At 45.6% G+C, this 21,939-nt stretch overlaps 1 protein-coding gene across 2 annotated transcripts; it reads left to right on the top strand.

Annotated features, from left to right (window-relative positions):
* Positions 1-1,303: 1,303 nt before the first annotated feature.
* On the top strand, positions 1,304-17,420 carry bnc1 (basonuclin zinc finger protein 1). 2 transcript variants are annotated; one of them, XM_037452169.2, is made up of 6 exons: positions 1,304-1,359; positions 1,449-1,665; positions 9,123-9,225; positions 9,572-9,807; positions 11,138-13,245; positions 14,407-17,420. In XM_037452169.2, the coding sequence occupies exons 2-6, from the start codon at positions 1,651-1,653 to the stop codon at positions 15,212-15,214; spliced, it is 3,270 nt and encodes a 1,089-aa protein (XP_037308066.2). In that variant the 5' UTR covers positions 1,304-1,359; positions 1,449-1,650; the 3' UTR covers positions 15,215-17,420. The 2 variants fall into 2 exon arrangements, with proteins under 2 accessions (XP_037308066.2, XP_037308075.2); XM_037452178.2 differs by lacking the exons at positions 1,304-1,359; positions 1,449-1,665 and adding an exon at positions 3,884-3,945.
* Positions 17,421-21,939: the final 4,519 nt, after the last annotated feature.

Below are 21,939 nucleotides of genomic sequence, written 5' to 3'. Positions count from 1 at the left end.
AACGGGCAGAAACTGTGGCTCGTCATGTATCGGGAATCAGGAATCGTTTGTTGCCGTCATATGTCAGACATACATGGAATTTGACTTGGCGGTTGGTGCATGACGGCAGACTGTACGACAATGGACGACAGACAACGTAGTGCAGGTATATATATAGGTATATATACCAGGTACATATAGGTATACATATGTAGGGTCACACCTCACAGCCCCACTAGTTACGTCCAGAAAATCGCAAATATATTCATGTCCATTTAGAAGTAACTGAAACATTTTAACCGTCACTTGAGAGTGAAGTGTGCGATCACAGCTGTCTTTAACTGCCTCTCTCCCCTTGATCCCATGACATAAGTTGTGTTGTGCCCTCAACTTTCCCCCAAACACACTTCAGTTTTGTTAGTGGGACTTTTAGCACTGCAACATTTCTTTAGCTTTCACACAATTGACAGCATTTGTCATCTTGCACGTTCGTGCCAATAAGCACCTGAGGATTTTAAACCTTAATAGATGAAAATACAGGATAACCAGGAAGCCATCTGTCGTCTTAACTATGCTGAAAGTCCCAAAGAATTCAAACTGATATTCAAAAAAGAGAGACGCACACGACACCTTTCCACACTTTGATACACTGGACACATTTCAGTCCAAAGACGAGTTAGTGTTGAGGTTCGATACCCGCAGCGGGTATCCGCGTATTCCTAAAGATCCGGGTTTTTTTTGTCATGTGTGAAGTCCCCCTCCTCCGGAGAACCACTCGACACAGACACTGACACATTCCTGACGGCACAAGGCATAACTTGTTATGGAGGCTGTTCGCAGAGCAGTGTTAAGGTGAATCCAGACACACACACACACACACACTGGGCTGTGTGCACCAAGAGGGGCAACGTTGATTTAGGGCATTACTCAGACAGCGAGCGAGCGAGGGGGTGGGGGGGGGGATAGAGGCAGAGTCTCCCCTGACTGCATTAGGAGAGCCTCCAGCCTTTGTGATTCCTTTTGATCAAATCTCTGTGAAAGATGAGTGTCATGCCCTCTTCCAGCCAGCTGTGAGGGGACTGCCCTGTGACTCCGACGGGGGTAGAGACGCGCACGCACGCGTGTGTGTGTGTGTGTGTCCGCGTGCCAGAGAGGCCGTGCACACCTCCGTGTGTGTGTGTGTGTGTGTGTGTGTGCGCAGGCTAGGGAGGGAGCAGGCAGCTCCTGAGGTGAGAATGCCGAGTGGGAGGATCTCATTCCAATCCCTGTGCCCAGTTTCAACACACACACACACACACACACACACACACACACACACTGAACATCTTGAGTAGTTTAGAGCCAGTCCACGGCAACATTAGAGGAGAGAAAGCAGAGGAGGTGCGTGTGTGTGTGTGTGTCTGCATCTGTGCCATGAGAGTAAAAGCACAGTGACTACTACTTCTCTTCTCTTTTTTTTTTTTTTTTAGTGGTGTGGTGTTTCAGTGTGTGTGCGTGTGTGAGTGTGTGACGACAGAGCACATGTGTGTCCGTGCTGTTGGAGGAGATGCTGCAGGGCGCGATGGCTCTCTTGCGTTAGTATCCGTGCGGACGGGAGAGTTGCAGCCAGTTGTTTTGTGGGACTCGCGGGGAATGGCAAACTCACCGGTATCCTTGGAAACATCCGACTGAATGACAATGGCCGAGGTAAGAGATCTCCACTGCTGGTTTGTGTGCGCTCGCTCACACCGAGGCGAGCTGGATGGCGTTTACACGGAGCAGAGTGACAGGCGGAAGGGTTTCAGACTTTTAGGAGCAGTGTTTTGGTGCGTGGGCTCTTGTTTGACGAGAGACATGTGCAGGTCCACAGTGCAGTTGTGCTGCGTGTCCAGATGTGTTTTTCAGTGTCTTAGTCTTAGTCATGTGTTAGTAGTTAGTAGTTGTTACAGTGTGATCAATAGAGCGTTGAACCTTTTTGGATACCTTACTTTTGAGAAAAATAATTTTTCTTTTAAAAGTGCTCCAAATCTAAAAGAACACGTGAAATGACTGCTATTTATGCCCACTTCTCTTCTTTTAGTAGATCTCGATAAAGTCTTCACAACTCATCTCAAAAGCTGACATTGTATACTTGCCTTTCTTTAAAAGATTTGAACTGAAAGTGAGATTGTCCTCACATGCCAAGAAGTCAAAGTCAGTGGTGAATGATTCTCTATTTCTCTTCTTCTGAATTCTTTGTTCTGTAATTGTACTTATTTCATTCCAATCAATCCTTTAGATTTAGAGTTTATCAGATTAACTTAACAATTGTATATTAAGGGATATTCGATCCTAAACGCCACTTCCACCCCTGTTTTAGAGACAGTAATCTATCCTTCTGTTCTCCCCTGGGCCTGTTCTCCTTCCCGCCGCCTGTGGCCCGGCCCGGCCTGCCTTATCCTCCTTAGCCTCAGGTAGCCTCAGGTAGCCTCAGGTAGCCTCAGGTAGCCTCAGGTAGCCTCTTGGCCCACAGTCTATTGCAATGAGATTTAAGAGCAGCCCAATGTTTCACTGTGTCCAAAATGCAACAATTAGCTGAGCTCTGTTTTTGGTGAGGCAGTATCCAGCGGCCACACACTTGCCATACCTGAGTGTGTATGTGTGTGTGTGTGTGTGTGTAATCTGTGCTAAACAGTGGAGGGAGAAACGCTTGTAGTTGATTTTGTTAAAGAGACAAACAGATTGTCCAGACAGACGGGAGGGTGAATGAATGAAGCAGACCGACAACACTAATTGTGTTATCCCATTGTTTTATTCATGAATACAAATCTGAGAGACGCTTACTTTTTGTACAATGTATCATCTAATCCATTATTACACTCACATTTAACCAGAAAGTCACTGAACAAAAAACAGATATTTGAATGTGACGGACTCAAAACATTTAAACGTTTTAAAATGAACATTAAATACGACATTGTCATTGTTTTAGTAATTAAAAAAAAAATGTTTACATAATAATAACAGATATAAGAAATAAGCACAAACACAATTATTAAAAAAGCCTTTTTTAATTCAATAAATCAAATTCTGTTTTGCTTTTTTTTCTGTCTTTCTTGCACATTTCATGCTCCTCCAACAGGTTGCTTTTTATTGTGTGACACCATTACTGTGTATGTGTGTGTGTGCGACACAGAAATGTGAGTAGAGTGGCCCTGTGCGGCTTCAACAAACTAATGTCCTCTCTCTGTGCTTCTCTCGTCTCCTTCTGTCTACCTTTCTGTGGGCGTCTCTCTGTTCTCCTTTAGTGCTGCAGGGCACACACACACACACACACACAGGAAACACAGCACAGGGCCCCTGCTCGTCGCACGGTGTGTGACTGTGTGTGACTGTAGCCCGCCAGCGCCGTCGGCTTCATTAGGCCTATGATGGCCCATCCGTGAAAGGATGAGGGGGGGGGGGGTTATAGTGTTTGTATCTGATCCAGCCTTTTACTCCCTTCAGCGTCTCCTAGAGCTGCGAAACACCCCTCTGGTCCCGGGTGCCCCCCCCGAACGCCCCCCAACTAGACGCACTCACAGCAGCAGCCACCCGTCGCGTCCGGCCCCGCTCTGCCACCAAAAGGCTTGCGCGGATTTGTCAGCCAGATGTGACAGGATTGTCAGGAGGCAGGCAGTGGGAGGTAGAGGGGGGGGGTGGGGGGTGCAGGGGGGGTGATCTGATATTAATCAGAGCGTAGCTGGGAGCAAAACTCTCTCAGACTCGGTGTACTAACATGTTCCCCTCATTCACTCCCTCTCTGAGCCAAACACTCCCTCTCTAAAGGGGAGACACATACACCGGGAAGCCAACCCAACTTTGGCTCCCCCCCCCCCCCCTCCCCCCCCCCATCACCATCACCACCACCACCCCCACCCCGGCACCCTTCTCCTCTACACAAGCTCACTCTCTTTTAAGGCTTTTGCATTTGAGGAAGTCATTCTTTTTTTCCTCATGGACACTCAGGTAAACATCTGTTCCCTCTCCTTTGTTTGCACTGATGTTGTAGCGTGTGAGTGTGACCTGGTGTTTCTGTGACTGCTTTCTTGTGATTGACTGGCGGATGAGTATGAAATAATGAGTTGTTCACGCCGTCTTTGGGCTGTATGGGCTCCCTAATAGGCTCAGAAGCAGCCTGTCACTACTTGTACTCGCATGCTTCTTACCGGGCTCGTCTTCTCCCTTTTTGAAGTCCAATGTGCTGCGTGTTAAAAGGAGCGCGGCATTTCATTCGCTTCGTTCTTTGAAGTGCGACTCACGCGAGGTCAGTGAAGCGCGGGCCGGGGCGGCTCTGGGGCTGAGGGGGGGGGGTTGTCTGTAATAAGTATAATGTCACCTCTTTTTCTCTCTTTCTTGTTTTTTATCCGGGGCTGTGTGTTGAAAGTGCTCCCTCTTTCTTCGGGAGGGTGACATTAAATCAGGGGCCGGGGGGGCCAGGGGCCCGAATCCCGTGGCCCCCGCCGAGCGGCTCATGTATCCTAACCTCGCTTTAACCAACGCTTGTCATCAATTAACATTTTACTGCCTCGCTGTCACATACACAACTTGGACCAGGGCGTGATTTATTCATGACCGTGCACGGCACACACACACACACACACACACACACACACACACACACAGAGAGCCTGTGGGGCCAGGTGTAGTTAACGTGGTCCCCGTTGTGGTGCTGAGCTGGGTTTGTTGGTGGAAGTCGGCGTTATTAGCAGGATATCGGGGTGTTACCAAGAACACCGTCCTCCTACTGGATTCCTCAGGGTTTTCTGTGTGTTCCGGCTATGATATGTTAAGTTATTTATTTTCCCTGTTTTTGTGTGTGTGTGTGTGTGTGGGTGTGTGAGTGTGTGTGTAAATGAATGCTCAGCTTTTCTCTTGAGCAGGCTGTTTGCTTTTTACTGTCTATTTACTACTTTAATAGTTTTGCTTTAATTTCACGTGCTAAATTAACCTAAGCTCACTTTGTCCCCCAATTTTCCACGTGAACTCCTTTTAAAATGTAATTTCCTTTTTAACTCCAGAGTAAAATTGAGAAAAAGTTATTTCTAATGAAATATTTTCCTCAAATTTGAGTTTTTAAAGTGAATGAATCAATCCTTTTTAAAGGCAGAAAATAGGGCGTCCATCACAACCTCCTACGGTCTGAAGATCTCTTTTTATTTCTTCTTTCAGTTTGAACAACAATTCAAAATCTGAAAGAAATGAACAAAAAATAACAACCAAATTCTTTTGTTTTTCATTTTCTTCTGTTATTCATCTTGGTCAATGAACCGATTCCACTCACTTCTTTACACGGGATTAATAAATAACAATAGAAACATTTGTAACTAGAATTGTGAAAGTGACTGAGGAGGTTTTCAATGAAATGTGTTTAATTCATAATAACACATTTATATTTTTCATCAAGGAAAACTCTCGCTGGCTTTATTCCCCCTGTGCCATAATTCTCTCGTAAAGTGATTCATGGCTGCTAGTAAATCGCGATCTGCTTCGCTCTCACTCGGCCGTCGTCGCTCTTCCTCTTCCTCGGAGCTGCTCATCACCCGCTTGTTATTCTCTCTCTGGCACCAGAACCGCGTTGTTCCCCCCCCCCATCGAGTGTCACTTTGTGGCGGGCCCGCTGCTAATTGATTCGTTTTCCGGCGCATTTAGCCGCCCGTCTCTGTCCGAGCAGCTGTTTGCCTCTGCTGAGTCTCTAAAGCGCCGTGACTCTTCAGGACGCGTATAGGATGTTATGCATTTTCTCTTTTGTGCGTGTGTGTGTGTAAAAAAAAAAAAAATGAAATGATGATGTTCCATTTTGACCCGAGCGAGCATATTTTCTTTCTGTCTCATAATGGACGGATATTTCCATATTATATCCATGCATTGTGTATCTACAAGTCACCACACGGATCAGGGGTCAGATACTTCTTTTAAATTTCTATTGATTTTATGCCGTCCATTCAAAGTGCATTTTTGAAAAAGGCTTTTTTAATGGAACTCTTTTTCTTTGCTGCAAAGGAATCAGGAAACAGTTCCCCAAAGAAATACCTCAATCGAATATTTAAGTTTAGAAAGAAATAGAAAAAGCAATTTTTCTCCCATAATCAGAGCAATGTGATTACATATCAGGTGTATGAACACGGCTGCGGTTGAAAACCTCCCCCATGTGAGTTGAGATCAATTACCGTCCGAACATTGGGGTCCTTACCGACCAATCAAAGGCCGAGTGGGACGGGTCAAACTCAGTGACTAAAAAGTAAATCGATCAAACTGCTGTAAGATAACGGGCCCAACTGCCAATTGCTGTGAAAGGAGCTATTCAGCATGCGGAGGAGGGGCCACTTCTTTAAACAACACAGTTGTGCAAAAGACAAAACGCTTTCTTATAACAATTAGCACTTGAAATGATGAAGGCACTTTAAATGAAGGGTGGTACCAAAGGTAAACCGCGCTTTGGTGTTTCATTTGTACCGATTTTTACTGAAGATTTTGTTCGACCAGATGAACAAACGTAACAACGACAAAGATCTCAGCCAGACAGTAATGAGAAAAAAGCATCGTGCCTTCTAAATAAATCTGCTTTGAATTGTAACACTAGTACTCAGCAAAGGAAGCATGCCTACGCTCCCCCACTCCTGTTATACTCCGTTTTTTTAAAACTGAAATTCCTGAATTATTCAGGATTGTGCTGAATTGTTCAGCAAACAGCTAAATTTGCAATATGGATATAATGTGTTCACTTTAAACCAGTCCAATCCGATGCAAACATCGGAGCTGTGTCGAGGTTCTTTGTGTGCCGACCCACGCATACACACTCAGTATCCCGGGCTTTGGACTTACTTCTACGCCTTCCCTCTCTCTAACCTCCCGTCACGACCTCCATCTCTGCGTCCTATTCAGCGTGCCCTCTGAGTGCAAGTGGACCGGCGCTGAAGGACTGGTGTCCACAATCAAGATGTGCACAAGGAGCCTGAATGGGCTTTCACTTTAAAAGTAAAAAGAAAATGGCGCTGCCAGAGCTCCACGATTCACAATCACACATGTAGCGTCTCCGTTAGTGAATATGCTGGGGGGTTTATCACTATTTCTACAGGTCAACATTGTTCACAAACACTGGATCTCAATAATAGGCTTAATTCAAGCTGCACTAACTCTGTTGGAGTGTGCTCCCACGGGAAAAAGTGTCCAAATTTGTTGACAAAAAAAATAAAATAGATCTGACTATTCTGTCAAATATTTTTTTTTATCTGTACTATGAAAATATTTCTTGAGGTTTTACTAAAGGCCGCCCTTATTGTAACACATACATGAACAAAGCCCAATGGTAATTGGAGCGGTGTGTGTGAGTGTGAGGCGGTGGAGGTGTGGGTGGAGGTGGCGGGGTCGACGTGTGGCCCCCGCCGTTAAACACCACTGACACAAAGAACAAGCGACGCCGCGTTAGCTCGGGCTTCACTTACCCAGCAGCATCATTTTGTGCAATTAGTCTTCTTGTCATCGACTTCGGTGATGCGTGCCAGCAGCCGTGGCTCCGTTGTGACAACAGAGAAGAGAGAGAGAGGGTCACCGAGCCCTGGCCTGCCCCACGCCGCCATGTTTCTTCTTCTGTTCCTCTTTCTTCTTCTTTGCAGTAACTCAAAAATGAATTGTTAATCAAGATAAACGACCTGGAGCACACTGCGCATAGGAATGTGTGTGTGTGTGTTACAGGCTGGTGAGCTAGCAGGGGGGCACCTGATTGAGATGTATATTAGGGGTAGCAGCAGGAGGAGGTGGGCTGGGATTAGCCTAATTGGGCCGTGTTGGTTCTCGGTGCTCTGTAATGATGGGATTATGTCGCTGAGAGACGAGCAAAAGGGCTTTTTTTTAATGATTTTTTTCACACCCCATCACTGTCCGGAGCAGACTGAGGTAGCCGGCCCGGAGACAAAACTGACAAACGGATGTCATGGGACCGAGGGCTGGAGCAGCCACACTGTTTCAAGGCCAGGTAGCTGCCGCCCGCCCTTATGTCTCAGGTCAGTTTATCCGTCCTAATGAGGAAAGGTTATTGTAAGGTGAAATAACGCAATACCAAACCTCAAGGACAAGCCCAGCCTCAAGCGCAGGAGCCAAGCGGCTGACTAAATGATGAGGAGGAGGAGCGGGAGGTCCCATCCCCACCCACCCGCGCTCCGCATCCCCTCTGCGCCCGTGGAGAGGCAGTGATCTCCAGCAAGGAGCTAAGCATGCCGCTCATGTATGCCGTAGCCCCGCTGATCATGCATTATAGATGCGGAGGGAGGGAGGCCGCGTAGCACAGCCACTCTGAGGTTTTCGGCGTGTAGTACAGCGGCTTTGATCATAAATCTGTTGATGCTTTATACTCAGTTCCTAGCGTGTAAAGGGTTGATTCTGTCCGGGGCACAGGGACTCAGAGACATTTTTAGTGAAACAGAGTGCTGGAGTCCTCTCCGCTGCCGAGTCAGCAGCTACCCACTAAACCTGACTCATTAGGGCCATTCACTCCTCTCTTGTGTGTGTGTGTGTGTGTGTCCACTTACTCTACTTTTCTGCACGTTGATCCTGAAAAGATAAAAACCCATTAGCAGACAAGCTAATGGACGGAGTCCCTTGACCTCTGTAGGTGTGTGTTTGTGTGTCTGCCTTGGGCATTGATTGATTAGGAGGGTTTTGGTGGTCCAGGTGTGTCCGAGACCTTTCATTAGGCCTACTGTAGATAGGACCGACCCTGCAGCACTTTGATTTTTAAACGGCAAAATTCCATATATATTTATATATATATATATATAGAAAGTCAAACTTTTTTAATTTGCTACCTCCGAGCTCTACTCATATTCTTCTTAAGGTTTACAAAAAGTTATGTCAGGCTACTGTTGGTGGAATCCTTCACATCATCGACAATATTTGAATTCTGTAAATAGCTGCAGCCCCTAAAAAGATACTGTGCCTTCAGTTTGCATAATTCAGATAACAGAAGCATCCGCTGCTTCATAAAAGTATTGGCAGAAGAGAAAACATCGACCGGGCAATATATGTATCTCAGCAAGTCCCAACTGTAGACGGGTGGTACTGTGGGTTGTAAAAACCGGAGTATGTTTCTTTTGTGTTGGCGCTCATTAAAAGAAGAGAAAAAACTGTGTCTTTCTTTGTGTTGACAGGCTATCTGCTGCACTTTGGTGAACTGTAACTGTGACAGCTTCAAGCCTGGGAAGCTGAAGAGGAGGCAGTGTGAAAACTGCAAGCATGGCTGGGTAGCGCACGGTAAGACCTCGCTGCGACGACATTCCACTCAGGCCATTTTCACTCACATTTCATTCGTTTCAGAGATTCCTGCCTTTTTAAAAAGTATCAACCTATTTTAAAGTGTTCGATGGTGTCATGATCACACAGCTCTGATGTTCATTTTTTCATTTATTAACTATTGCTCATACACATGAATCACATCTCTAAGGAAATCTAAGGAGATCTTTTACATGAACTCAAACCACTGGTTTTCATGGCGATATTGATATATAGACTGTGGTTTTGTATTTTTCAGCATCGCTTACATGAATGAACCTTACATCCATAAAATCTAATTAAGTCAAATCTGCTGTGTGTATTCCAGCCCTGAGTAAACTGAAGGTCCACCACATGTACCAGAGCAGCCAGGTGGAGATTGTGCACTCCAACGTGGTGTTTGATATCTGCAGCCTGATGCTGTACGGCACCCAGGCCATCCCCATCCGCCTCAAGATCCTCCTGGACCGTCTGTTCTCTGTGCTCAAGCAGGAGGAGGTCATCCAGATCCTCAACGCACTGGACTGGACCCTGCAGGACTACATTCGTGGATACGTCCTCCAGGTAAGCTCTAATAAAGACATTAAAGCAGTGCATGCTTTAGGGCGGGCTACCATGTGATCAACAGTGTACTGCCAATTAGAACTATAATACAATTTCACAAAGATGTCTTCTCCCTTCCTTCAGTCCTAATGTAATGCTAGATCAACACATTGTGGCTCTGCTCTTAATACATAGCCATAAGATTGATATCAATCTTTTCATTTAAATTTTGGAAGGTAGTTCCCAACTATCTCGGGCATAGTGTGTCACATCATTATTTTCAGGGTGGAAAGCCTCTAAAATTGCCTGGAAGCAAAAACGCAACCCTTAAACTGTGAGTATACTATATTTGAAGGAGAGAGAGAAGTGAGAGGGAATTATTAAGGAAGACGTGGGAGGAAGCTGGAGAAGATTGGTCAGGAAAACAGGGCTGAAGACAGGAGAGAGATGGTATGTAGCGACCAATACCATGAACCCCCTAGTTGCTGTGGTACAACCAGCTCGGGGAGGTCTCCAAACGTGCTGGGTAGATTTGTAAATATTATTTCTTATGCTTCAGATTTTCTCTCAAGCTGAAGCCAAGCCGACCAAGGCCTGGGCTGCAGGCACGATGTCAGTGCGAGCTCTCAGTTCGATTAGTACATCATCAAGTATTCAAGTCGGGGTGCGTTTAATTCATGTTAGCTCATCTAATTGCGAACGTAGAGTCAGAATCCTCGACAGGCGCCCAATGAATGCTCTGTGATGAAATATTAAACACGGTCATGGCACGAAGCTGCTTTTCCCTTTGAAAGACACCCAAACTCACATGTGATTACCGCTGGGCTAAGGGAGAGAGGACCCACTTGATCAATGTGAACCGCCCTGTGATCACCCCAGCCCTACTAGTGTGTCTACATGTATATGTATGTGTTTGGTGCAAGGTTTTTTGCAAGCCTTTGGGAGTCCGTGTATGTGTTTGCTATTATGCCTGGATGCACGTCCTCACTCGGATGTGTGTGTGTTCTCTATCCGCTTGAAGTAAATCCACATGATTTAAATGAAGAGAAATGACCTATGAGATGAAACACTGGAAGTCAGTGTAATGAGGGTTCTGCGCTGCCCGCTCATATTAACGCTCAATCTGATTCCTTCATTTAGCTGCCCTGCCACTCTGCTTTATAGGGTGTGTCATCTTACCCACTCTGTGAATATTTATGAGCAACCCAACAGACATTTATAATGCTAATGATGAAATTGCTCTCGCCCTTCTTTCTCTTTTTTGTTCCCCTTCCCCCTTCCTTCTCAATCTATTTCATATTCCCGCTTCTGTTCTCACCTACTCTCCCCCTTCTCCCTGCCCTCTGTGCAGGATGTAGCCGGTAAGGTCCTGGACCGTTGGGCCATCATGACTTTCGAGGAAGAGATCGCCACACTGCAGCAGTTTTTGCGTTTCGGCGAAACCAAGTCCATAGTGGAGCTGATGGCTCTGCAAGACAAGGAGGGCCAGGCTGTGTTGGTTCCTAGCACCCGCACCAACTCTGATATCCGCACCTTCATCGAGCGCAACACGCCTCGCACCGCTGCCAACCTCTCAACAGCCAAAATCGATAAACTGAGCAGCAGTAGCATGCACCACTTTGAGAACTTTGTCAACAGCATGGCTTTCATGCTGCCTTTCCAGCTGTTAGGCTCGGTTCCTGCACCGTTCCTGGGCTCACCGGCGGGAGCACCACAGCACCCACAGCACCCACAACACCAGCAGCACCAGCAGCCATGCCATGGGTCAATGGAGCAGCAGAGTCACAGGCGAGACGATCAAAGCTGTGATGGTCTAGGGAGGGATAACCCCCTCACTCTTTCACACCCTCCTGAGAGCAGCCTGCTAGGTTCCAGCTCTGTCTCATTCACTGCTGATCTAGAACGAAGTGGAGACAGGAAAATGGACATCATCTCCGCCACAACCAAGATTGAGGCAGAGGACTTCTCCACAAGTGACAACTACTCGGAAGGACCCTCGACTCCGTGCACGCCCTCCATGAGCTCGGACATAACACAGATGTCGCCTGAGAGCAAGATGCGCTGCCTGGAAAGGAATGGGAGCGGCGGCGGAGGGGTCTCAGCAGGCAGCGGGGGCGTATGCTCTCTGAAGAAAGGCAGAGTGTACTGCAACGCCTGTGAGAAGACATTTTACGACAAAGGCACGCTGAAAATCCACTACAATGCAGTGCATCTGAAGATCAAGCACAAGTGTACGATCGATGGCTGCAACATGGTTTTCAGCTCCCTGCGCAGTCGCAATCGCCATAGTGCCAACCCAAATCCACGGCTACACATGCCTATGAACCGTAACAACCGGGACAAAGACATCCGGGGCAGCTTGTCTGGTGATGAGGGCTCTCCGGGAGAGAAGAGGCCTGAATATGGAATCCCCACCCCCGTCTGCGCTGCAGAAAGCCATAAGTCAGTGCCCAGCTACATGGTGAGCCATGTGGACACTGGCTCTAAACTCCACAGCAGTTTGTTCCCCAACATGGGCCAGAGTGGCATCCTCTTCCCCAATCTGAAAACAGTACAGCCAGTGCTGCCTTTCTACCGCAGCCTGGTAACCCCGGCGGAGCTTGCCAACACCCCGGGGACACTACCCTCCCTTCCTCTATTATCCTCCTCTGTACCCATCAAACCAATTGCAGCCCCTGAACCCTGCATGACGGACCCCATACCAAAGAAAAAGTCTCGGAAGTCAAGCATGCCAATAAAGATAGAGAAGGAGCTGGTGGAGCGAGATGAGCTGATGGATAAGGGAAGCAGCTCCGAGGACGAGGCTCCTTTTCAGGGCCGAGACACAGAGGAGTGTGAAAGACTTCGAGGAGAAAGGCATATGTACACAAGACAAGCTGGGGACGAGAGAGAGACGAGAGGAGGTTACATTGGCGAGGAGAAAGAAAGGGAGGGCCACAAGAACTTGTTGGACAACACTTTGGATCGTGAAATGACCGCGAGGGAGGACAAAGATGATGGGCCGACGCAAGCCGAAACAGGGGTCTTCTCCTCCACGGCTTCCCCGTTGGAGGACAGACTGATGGAGAATCACTGTGACAACAGCTTGCTTTGTCAGCCCCCCAAAGGCAATGAAGAGAGGGACGAGAGGGATCATGCAAGCACTCAGCGTGCAGCTGACAAGATCGCAAGGCTCGGATGGGATGACAGCGAGCACAAGCAGTTAAACGGGGGCCCTCTCCAGCTCGTAGACCGTGAGAGAGAGGGATCGGTCGGCTGTGTAGATGACTACGGGGACTTAGGCTTTTCCCAACTCGACCCCAACGGTGACCTTCCACACCACTGTGAGATCTGCAGTAAGACCTTTAAGAACCCCTACAGTGTTAAAATGCACTACCAGAATGTCCACCTGAAGGAGATGCACATGTGCACCGTGGACGGCTGCAATGCTGCCTTCCCCTCCCGCAGGAGCCGAGACAGGTGAGAGGCACTCAACAAATGTGGGTCGCTGACTAATTAAAGCGTGTCTAGTTCCAAGGGTGCAAGGGCTCAACTATAATTTGTTTTTTTTTGTTCAAATGAACAGCACATTCGGTTGTCCTCGCGGCTTCTCTTAGCAGACACCCTGTATATCGGTAATAAGGCATCTAATATTTTCTTCTCTAACATGGACTGCTGAAAATGTAGAAATGTAGTTTCTGGCAGTGTGTACTTACTAAAAGCGTTAGAAAGGATGTTTGGAAAGGAAAGGGCAGAGTCGTACTCATTCACAAAACAGAAATTTCCGTGCGAGCGTCCACCCAGGATTTGGGTAAACTAAAGAAAATAAACATTTTAAGACGTGACACACAGATGGTATGTGTGGACACGGGGCAAGTCACAAAATAATTATACAGCTTTTACGGCTGCTGAACCTAAGACAGAAATAAACTAATTAGTCCTTTCTCTGTGCAGATATTTGGTCCAAAATTGGGAAATGAGCTGGATAAGCTCATTGGACTAATTCACAAACTACACAACGGTACACATTATAAGCAACGTCAGAGAGTTGGTGGTGGCGCATTTTTTACGGGTTCCATGCAGTTTTGGGAAATATCGCTGCCCCTTTAGTTGATCAAGACCTTCAGCTCTGATCATTTCTTTTTCTTTTGTTTTCTCTGACATTGTTGTGCCTTCTCTTCTCTTGGTGCATTGGCCAATTGTATATTACCATGGCCATAAGATGCTCAAAGGAGAAAAATGCGCTTAGCTACAAACATTGTTGCCGTCTAAGCGCTGTAATATAATTTGTGTAATATATGTTTTGAGACGGGTAGAGGGGTTTATGTCATGCACCCACATAAATTGGTTAAAAGGAAGCCAATTATTGTGTGAAACGTTTGACTTAATGTTAATGTATTTGTTTCTTTAAATGTTCTCTATGAACAATATAAATAGTGGTAGAAAAAAAAAGAATTTATTTGGCATGAATGGGAAAGAAATTGCTGACCTAATCATCATTAGGCTTTATGAAATTCTTGCATTCTTTTTTTATTGCTTTAATTTTAGGTCCTCAGTCTGTTTTAGTTTTTTTGTATCGCCTTTTGAACGATTAAAGTTACTCACTATGTAGTGCTTAATACTTTCTTTTTTTATCTACAGACACAGTGCAAATTTGAACCTGCACCACAAGCTGCTGACCAAAGACTCATTCAGCCCAGCCAACCCCCTGTACTTGCCCTCTTCCCACTGTATCGACAGAGACCCGGTTACTCTGGACTACTACCAAGACCAGCGGGACAGGGATCTACCCCATCGAGACCCCACCAGCCAGACGTCCGTCATCTTTCGGGGACACAATCGCATGGGCCTCGTCTTCCCAATGAGCAAAATGTCCACTGCACCAAACAGTGCCGAGGTGTCTCCTTTGGCAGACATGGAGGCTTCAGGAGGCGGAGGGGAAGCCGATGGAAACGGGGAGGACGGGGCAGTGTTGGACCTGAGCACCTCCTCTTCCGCCCCACCTCGTGGCGGCGGCAGCGTCCGTTCCTCCTGGGACTCTGACGGTGCCGTTAGCGAGGAAGGGGTCGAGGAGGACGAGGAGCTCCACATGGAGGACAGTGACGAGAGCTGCGATGGAATGGGCGCGGGGAGGCCGGGGCGCGAGGAGCTGGTGCTCGCGGGGGAGAGAACCCTGGGCTGCATCGGGGGAGGACAAGGCGGGCTTCAGGGAGGTGGGGGCGGGTCTCCGATAACCTGCCACGTCTGCCAAAAGGTCTACAGCAACAAAGGCACGTTCAGGGCCCATTACAAAACTGTCCACCTGCGACTGCTTCACAAGTGCAAAGTCCCCGGCTGCGACACATCCTTCTCCTCTGTGCGGAGCAGGAACCGGCACAGCCAGAACCCAAACCTTCACAGGAACCTAGCCGTTAGCTCCGGCGGGAGCTCCACCATGGAGCAAGAGTAGGGATCGGCGCTCATGTTCCAACATGACCCTTTGGTTGTAATTGTCATTTGTGTTGTTGTCGATGAGTTTGGGCACCTGCAGAAGGCTCACCAGTTAGCACTTTTTCAAAATTCCATACCGTGTATATCCTGCTGTGATATTTTGGGGGAAAAAGTGAGGAAAAAAAAATAAAGTACGATTAGAAGTTAAATGTCTGTGGCAAAATAAAACTTTAAGATGGTTGTGTTCCCTCACCAACGTATAAAGAATCACCGGAACATTGACTATTTTTCAATGATTCCTCTGCATCGGTTTGCCTTACATCCCACTTCAAAGATTCAAAAGATGTCTTTGTTTGAACTGAGACTGTCCGTGTGTTGTCCAAGTGAGAGTTGAGTATCATAGGAGTTGTTTTCTTTCTTGTGTTTTTGTTGTCAGATGTTCACATCACACCTGTGAAGCTGTGCAAAATGTATTGATCAAAAACAGTAGTGAAGTAACCTCGACATATTTTGTTCATTTGGACAATGTTTCTTGAAAAATAGTCTTTGTTGAAAAGCTGTTGTGTTGTGAGCTTGACCAATAAGTTATTGTATTGTGTTATATATGATCTGTCTTTACTGTTCCGGTTGTTGCATACTGCTAATGTTGACCAAAGATTTTTCAGTCCACAGGTATGTATAGAAACCTTTTCCTAATGTGTGAGGGGTATGCAGTATTAAATGGGGCCACTCAGTCTTATTCCGTCTTATTTGTGATTAACAGCAGTATTCATGGACGGGCTCTGTTGTAAGATAAGGTCAAATTCACCAAACTAAAACATAAAAGAACAGTTTTTGATTGATCGCGGTATAATTAAATATTTTGAGGCGTATTTTGATGGTGTTTTTGTAAAAGAAATCTGCTCATGGGACTAGACTTGATTTAGGCATTGCTCTTGTACTGTTTGTGTGGTTGCTTGCAGTATCCTGACTGACTGGACAATAAGCAGGAAGATATGCTGTGTCTGGTGGTTAGAAGCATGTACTGTGAATGAGTCAAACACTGATAGAAAATAACAATGGTAATAATAGAAAATGATAATAATTGCCCCACATAAGCACACCGGCAAAAAAGAACTGGTAAACCCAAATGTTTATTGAACTGTATATTCTGTGAATAGAGTAATTTGTTATCTGAAAGAAACCAAAAAATATACTGTATAAAAAAGACTCATTTCACCTCTACAATTACATGTTTTTCTTTTAATTTTCCTTTTTTTAAATCAATGAACAAGTACGGTGGACCTCATGCAGGAACCACTCATATGAACGGGTGTGTTCTTAAGTGTACCGGTGATTTAGGAACATGCCACATTTACCACACATTTCCGAGTGGCCTGTGGCAGCCTGTGGCAGGGTTCATGTACAGTTTGTCACAAATGGATTGGCTATTTTTGTCATTTGAGCTGTTTTTTAAAAAATACTGAAAAGAATTAGAACTACGCTATTTATGACACTATTGTGTTCCCAGTTTCCTGCACTTCCAATTAAAGGCTAATGTAATTTTATTTAAATTGACCGTTATGCCATTGGACAACACTATTAATTTCAACATGAATATCTCAAACTGAAAAAGAACCTTAAGAAATTGAAACGTAGCGATACATATTTCCTCTGGAAGCATTCCTTCTTCATTTCGTTTGACAGTACGATCCTCACGTGAAAGCTCTGGGAGATTCCTTAATTGCGTTATTGATGCTGATAGACTTATGGACTTTTCCTTTATGGATCTCTGAATGCAGCACTTCAAAACAGGACACATGTGGCAGGACGTGTTGCCCTATGTTGTCTTATTCGGCTGTTAATTATGCTGACACGTAATATGCATTATTGCAGGCTCATTTACGCACATTAAATGTACTCGGTTATCTGAAGCTAGCAGGGTTTCGTGAATCCAACATGGCAAACTAGCATGAAAGAAGAGAAAGTTAAGATGAGAATATGAAAATGGTCTTGCATGAGGTTCGTTATGTTATTATTTCACTACAGTGTATTGTTTTAGTTTCGCTCTGCATTCTGCCTTTGTTTTTATTTGGTATTTAAATGCAATGCAGCAGATTTCGGATCCCATTTGTATGTTGTTCCGATTTGTAAAAAAGAAAAATGGAGTAAAGCTGACATATGTTGATTGGTGTTCATATTTCCTTTGATTTAATGTTACAATATTAATTTCAATTAAATAAAAAGCCATATGTTTGCACATGTTTCAAACGTGTTTTTTATCCACCAACATCGAAAAAAGAAAAGAGGGGGAATGTGGCTTCGCTCATCTCGACAGCGATGCCATGTGATCCGGACTCCCGAGAGTCCTTGTAATACTCTGTGTTGGGCGGAGCAGCAACCGAGCCGCTAACAGGCACACGAAGCAGACGCTGCTGAGAGGATTACATACTGCAGAAAGCATTCAGCTCAGCATATCAGAGGAAACCATTTAAAGGATGAGTTCACCCCAAATTACAACGTATATATTTTTCATTCAACTCTTTTCAGAGTGGTTTTAATGTTTAAAAAACCGAACACTTACTCTGGAAATATTGTCCACAGGCTTCTCCTGGAGGGAATGTTCTGAAATGACTTGACTGACAGTTCCTATATCAAAACCAGATAAGAATAAGAGTAGACAGGGGTAACTAAAAAATAGGGGGTTTTTTTGCATTTAGGGTTCACTGACCCTTTAAGGCACCGAGATGATCCGTCTGATGAGTTGGTGCGAGTCCAAATCAGCGTGTTTGGATGAAGTTCAATCATGGGCGATTGTCTTGGTTATAGCAGAGCAACCTGTCTCCTTTTCATATACATACACACATATACCCTGTATGTACTGTATATGTACAAGGTTAGGGATTCGGTGGCATTGAGCCCAAGGCTTATCTTATGATCTCTCCGCAGTGAAAGGATGTAAGGTCCAAAAAAATAACTGTGTTCAAATAAATCTCTGCTTGACCCCTGCAACGATACCCTGCCCACGTTGGTAAAAACCAACCCAAACAGGTAGACCACAGGCACAGCAACAGCAGCGTGTAAAAAGCTTTTGTATTACTTTTAGATTTTTGTGATTGCTTTTGGCATGACATAAAGGGAAAGGGCCACATAGATGGGAGTCACATTCAGCAGTTATTCAAATTTGCATTGCTCCAAAATGGCACGTACTTCACTCCCAACAAAAAATAGCTCTCCCAATTATTGAAGAGGTGAACTAATCGCAGTAGTACTGCTATGCAAAGTTAAAGGGCATGAATGGAAATGGACAGGGACAGCGGAAGTATAGTTGGGCCCACATTGAAAAAGCGAGGAGGGCAAATCTGTTACGCAACATGCCAAAGTATTGCACTACTACAGAGGGCTGAAAGCCTTGCATAACTCAACAATTCAACCCACCCGTCACATTTACTGTACATTAGTGAGCCTGCAGAGCTGTTCCCTCATCACTCTGGAGCCGAAAAGCCCAGTTCAGACAAGTGGCCTCATCCTTTCCTCTAGCACGTTGCAGAAATCTAGTACCACTCAGAGAGGGCACGACGGGTTATTTCAGTCCCTCCTGTGTGCGGTATGTAGGCGACAATATTCAGCAGAGAACCTGGTTGATCTGTAGAGGTGGAGCACTCGCTCAGCTTCCTCCACAGTGCAGTTGGAACAACTTGCATCTTTGGGGCTATTTTTGAGAAGCAGCGGAACGCTTTCAGAAAGCATCCAGTGGTGAAAGTGACCCTTCTCCCACTGTCCGTGTGCACGCCGGTAGCTAGCTCACAGCTAGCTCACAGCTAGCGTCTGAACTGGAACTGCCTGAAACATTCAGTAGTTAAAGGTGCATGAATAACTAGGGCTGCACAATTAATCAAATATTAATCAGAGTCACGATTTTGACGTTTAAAGCGAGTGCTTCAGTCTTAGCCTCCACCAGCAGCCATCCACCATGGGGTTAGTTTTTTGTGGTGTTGTCATTGCAAGAAATTTGCTGTATATTTTACTGATAAAAAGAATGGAAATCTGGGTTAAGGAGAACTCTTATTTTGGTGAAAAGACTGTAAGTTGGCAGGATCACCGCACATTGGTACAACGGAAGCATTGCACCATATTTTTGTTTTCTTTTGGTCTATTTGAATGGGATAGTAAAAACATTTTGTCCCAATGAATGGGGATGAAGAGTGATCAGGATGGTCATTAAATTGCACAAGGAATAACACAGAGTTATTCTGCTCATGTAAGAGTTCGGCAGAAGTAAAACAGGGACAATCTTGTTTCAGCCATGTTTCTACCATCTATTGAACCATTGGTAAGGTCTTACACAACTGCAATATCACCCAAAAACTGTTGGGGGAAGAGAGAAACCTGACCAAGCAGATGAGTAAGCAGGTTGGAAACCCTTGTTAGTCAATGCTATTGGTGATGTACTGAAGTTTTGGTCACAATAACAACACTTATATTATCTCTGAAGCCTTAATGCAGTCAGCAGAGGTAAAAAACATTAACTTCATGGTGCTCCTCTAGTCACAGTCGCACCACGCTGTATAAGGGCCCTTTCTAGCACACTATTTGTGTTTTTAAAACTTCAAAGTTATGAAAACAGTGGGATATTACGTATTTTACCTCATGGAATTGTTCAAATCAATTTTGGCACCTAAAACAAAATACATTGGCTGAGGGAGTTAAACTAAGGTTTTAACTCATTGCTGGTTTTTGAACTCATTTCCTCGAGCTTTCTGTATAATGCTGTAAAAGTGGACTGAGATTTGGATTTATCTCGAAAACAAAAAAGTCTTCTGATTTACAGATATCTTCTTCCACACTGAAACGTACGGAAAAAAACGTATTTCTGGGCCCCATCAAAGAACAAGTTGTATTTCCACTATTTTTACAAAGTCTAATTGGCTTTGAAAGGCCGGGGCTCTCCCCGGGGGCTATTACAGACCAACAAACTTCCACAACGGCTGTATCTGCGGGGGGGGGGGAGGATTAGGGCCACATGTGAAAAATGTCTGGGTCTGTGAGGGCTCACGGATTCCACAACGCACACTGTCGATCCCTCCAGTAAAAATCAAAAACACTAGACAAGTGCAGCTTTAGTCACGTTCCCCAATCTCAGCTACAGCGGCGTCTGCAATGTCGTTGTGACCATCCGACTACTAAAACGAATAAACTGATATTATTTTTCATGTGTGTGACGTAAATCACAACCCTGCCCGGAAAATCGGAAGATTCCCATGCTTCTCGTGAGAAAACCTCGGGCTGAAAGTAAAGTTTGCTGTGAGCCAGCACCTGGGAGGGATACGCGCACGCTACTGTGAGCTTCCCAAACAGTGAAACTGAGCCCTCTGAAAAACACTGCTTCTGATCCCCCACATGTTCCAGAGAGGGGTCTTTCTGGGGCACTGACACCGGATCCCACCTCTCGGTCCAGTGAGGGGGGGGGGGGGGTCGCAGAACTAGACGATACGGCAGAGAAGGGGGGAGAGAATGGATTGTCCACGGGTGCTTGGGAAGCTGAGGACGGGGGGGGGGGGTATTACCGCCTGGCACAGCGGCCAGATGGACGGCAGATGACTTTTGTTCTTGCAAATACTGAGAAGAAGGAGGAGGAGGAGGAGAAGGAGGGAGACGAGAAAAAGTTGCCAAAGCAGAAGGAAGGAGGGACGGGACGAGGGGGACAGAGGGGGACAGTGGAGTCACGCTTAAATGACAGGGAGCATATGACAGCCGCCATTTAAAATGCCCTCTGAATATCCTATAACCAGTCGAATATCCGACGGTATTACTTCAAAAGTTTTATTAAGGGATTAAGCACATAACCATACATAAGTCCAGTTTCTCGTAAGCACGCAGGACAGCACAGGGGGGAGAAGCTGCTGCTCGGCCGCCCCCTGCTGCTGGATGTGACTAAGTCCTGGGCCAGCCTGTGCTGCTCTCTGGTGGTGAAGACCACCAAACGCAGGCAACGGTCCCTGCACAACACCTCAACAGTTTATGCCAGTGGTTCCCAAAGTGGGGGTCCTTTTTTTTTGTTTTCTTATGATGAAACGCTGTACCTCTACCCCAGGGAAGCAGGGTCTTACTGCTGCTTTCTTTCAGGTTTCTTCCTTTTTTTAACCCCGATAACGTTTTTTTTCTGTATAAATATGAGTCCTAGGACACAGGAGGTTGTTTTGTGCAGATTGTAAAGCCCCGTTGAGCTAATTTGTTAATGATGGAATATACAAGATAAACTGAAACCCTAACAATCTTCTTGCATTGTTTCCTGTTTTATTTTGAAGTTCCCGGCATCTTTCTCAATGTGTTTATTTTACTTCCTGTCTTTTTAGTCTCCCTTCCATAATTCTGTGCTTAACCTGTGGCTGCATCCTTCCACTTTGCGTCACAAGCTTTTCTTCTGCCGCGCCTGTTGCATAGCAACCTGCTGTGCATGACATTAAAAGCCTTGTAACTCCAATATTTTACTTAACACTATATGAAAACGTCCATTGTATATGAGGTATGCACGGTATTGGGTGATATCATTAAAAAACAACTAACCCTCTGTTGTGCAATTCTTTAATAACATTTGACAATATAGTGGCTTTTTACTACCAATGATGGTCATCAGCTAAAGTTCCTAAAGACCTCTCCTTAAGGTGCGTCCTGGGGGACAGGTATGACATGAAGTCCTTTTTACCTAATATGCAACGGTTTCTACCAACACCAATCTACCAGTCATCAGCAGTTACATAAGCT

The sequence above is a fragment of the Pungitius pungitius genome, chromosome 4 (genome assembly GCF_949316345.1).
Source record: "Pungitius pungitius chromosome 4, fPunPun2.1, whole genome shotgun sequence".
NCBI classification, from domain to species: Eukaryota; Metazoa; Chordata; class Actinopteri; order Perciformes; family Gasterosteidae; genus Pungitius; species Pungitius pungitius.
This window is presented reverse-complemented; position numbering and strand designations above follow the sequence as displayed.

Excerpts from the sequence above, each read along its gene's own strand:
- bnc1 (XM_037452169.2), top strand. Across the intron at positions 9,226-9,571 it reads GCATGGCTGGGTAGCGCACG|CCCTGAGTAAACTGAAGGTC; the intron begins GTAAGACCTCGC and ends TGTGTATTCCAG. Across the intron at positions 9,808-11,137 it reads TTCGTGGATACGTCCTCCAG|GATGTAGCCGGTAAGGTCCT; the intron begins GTAAGCTCTAAT and ends CCCTCTGTGCAG.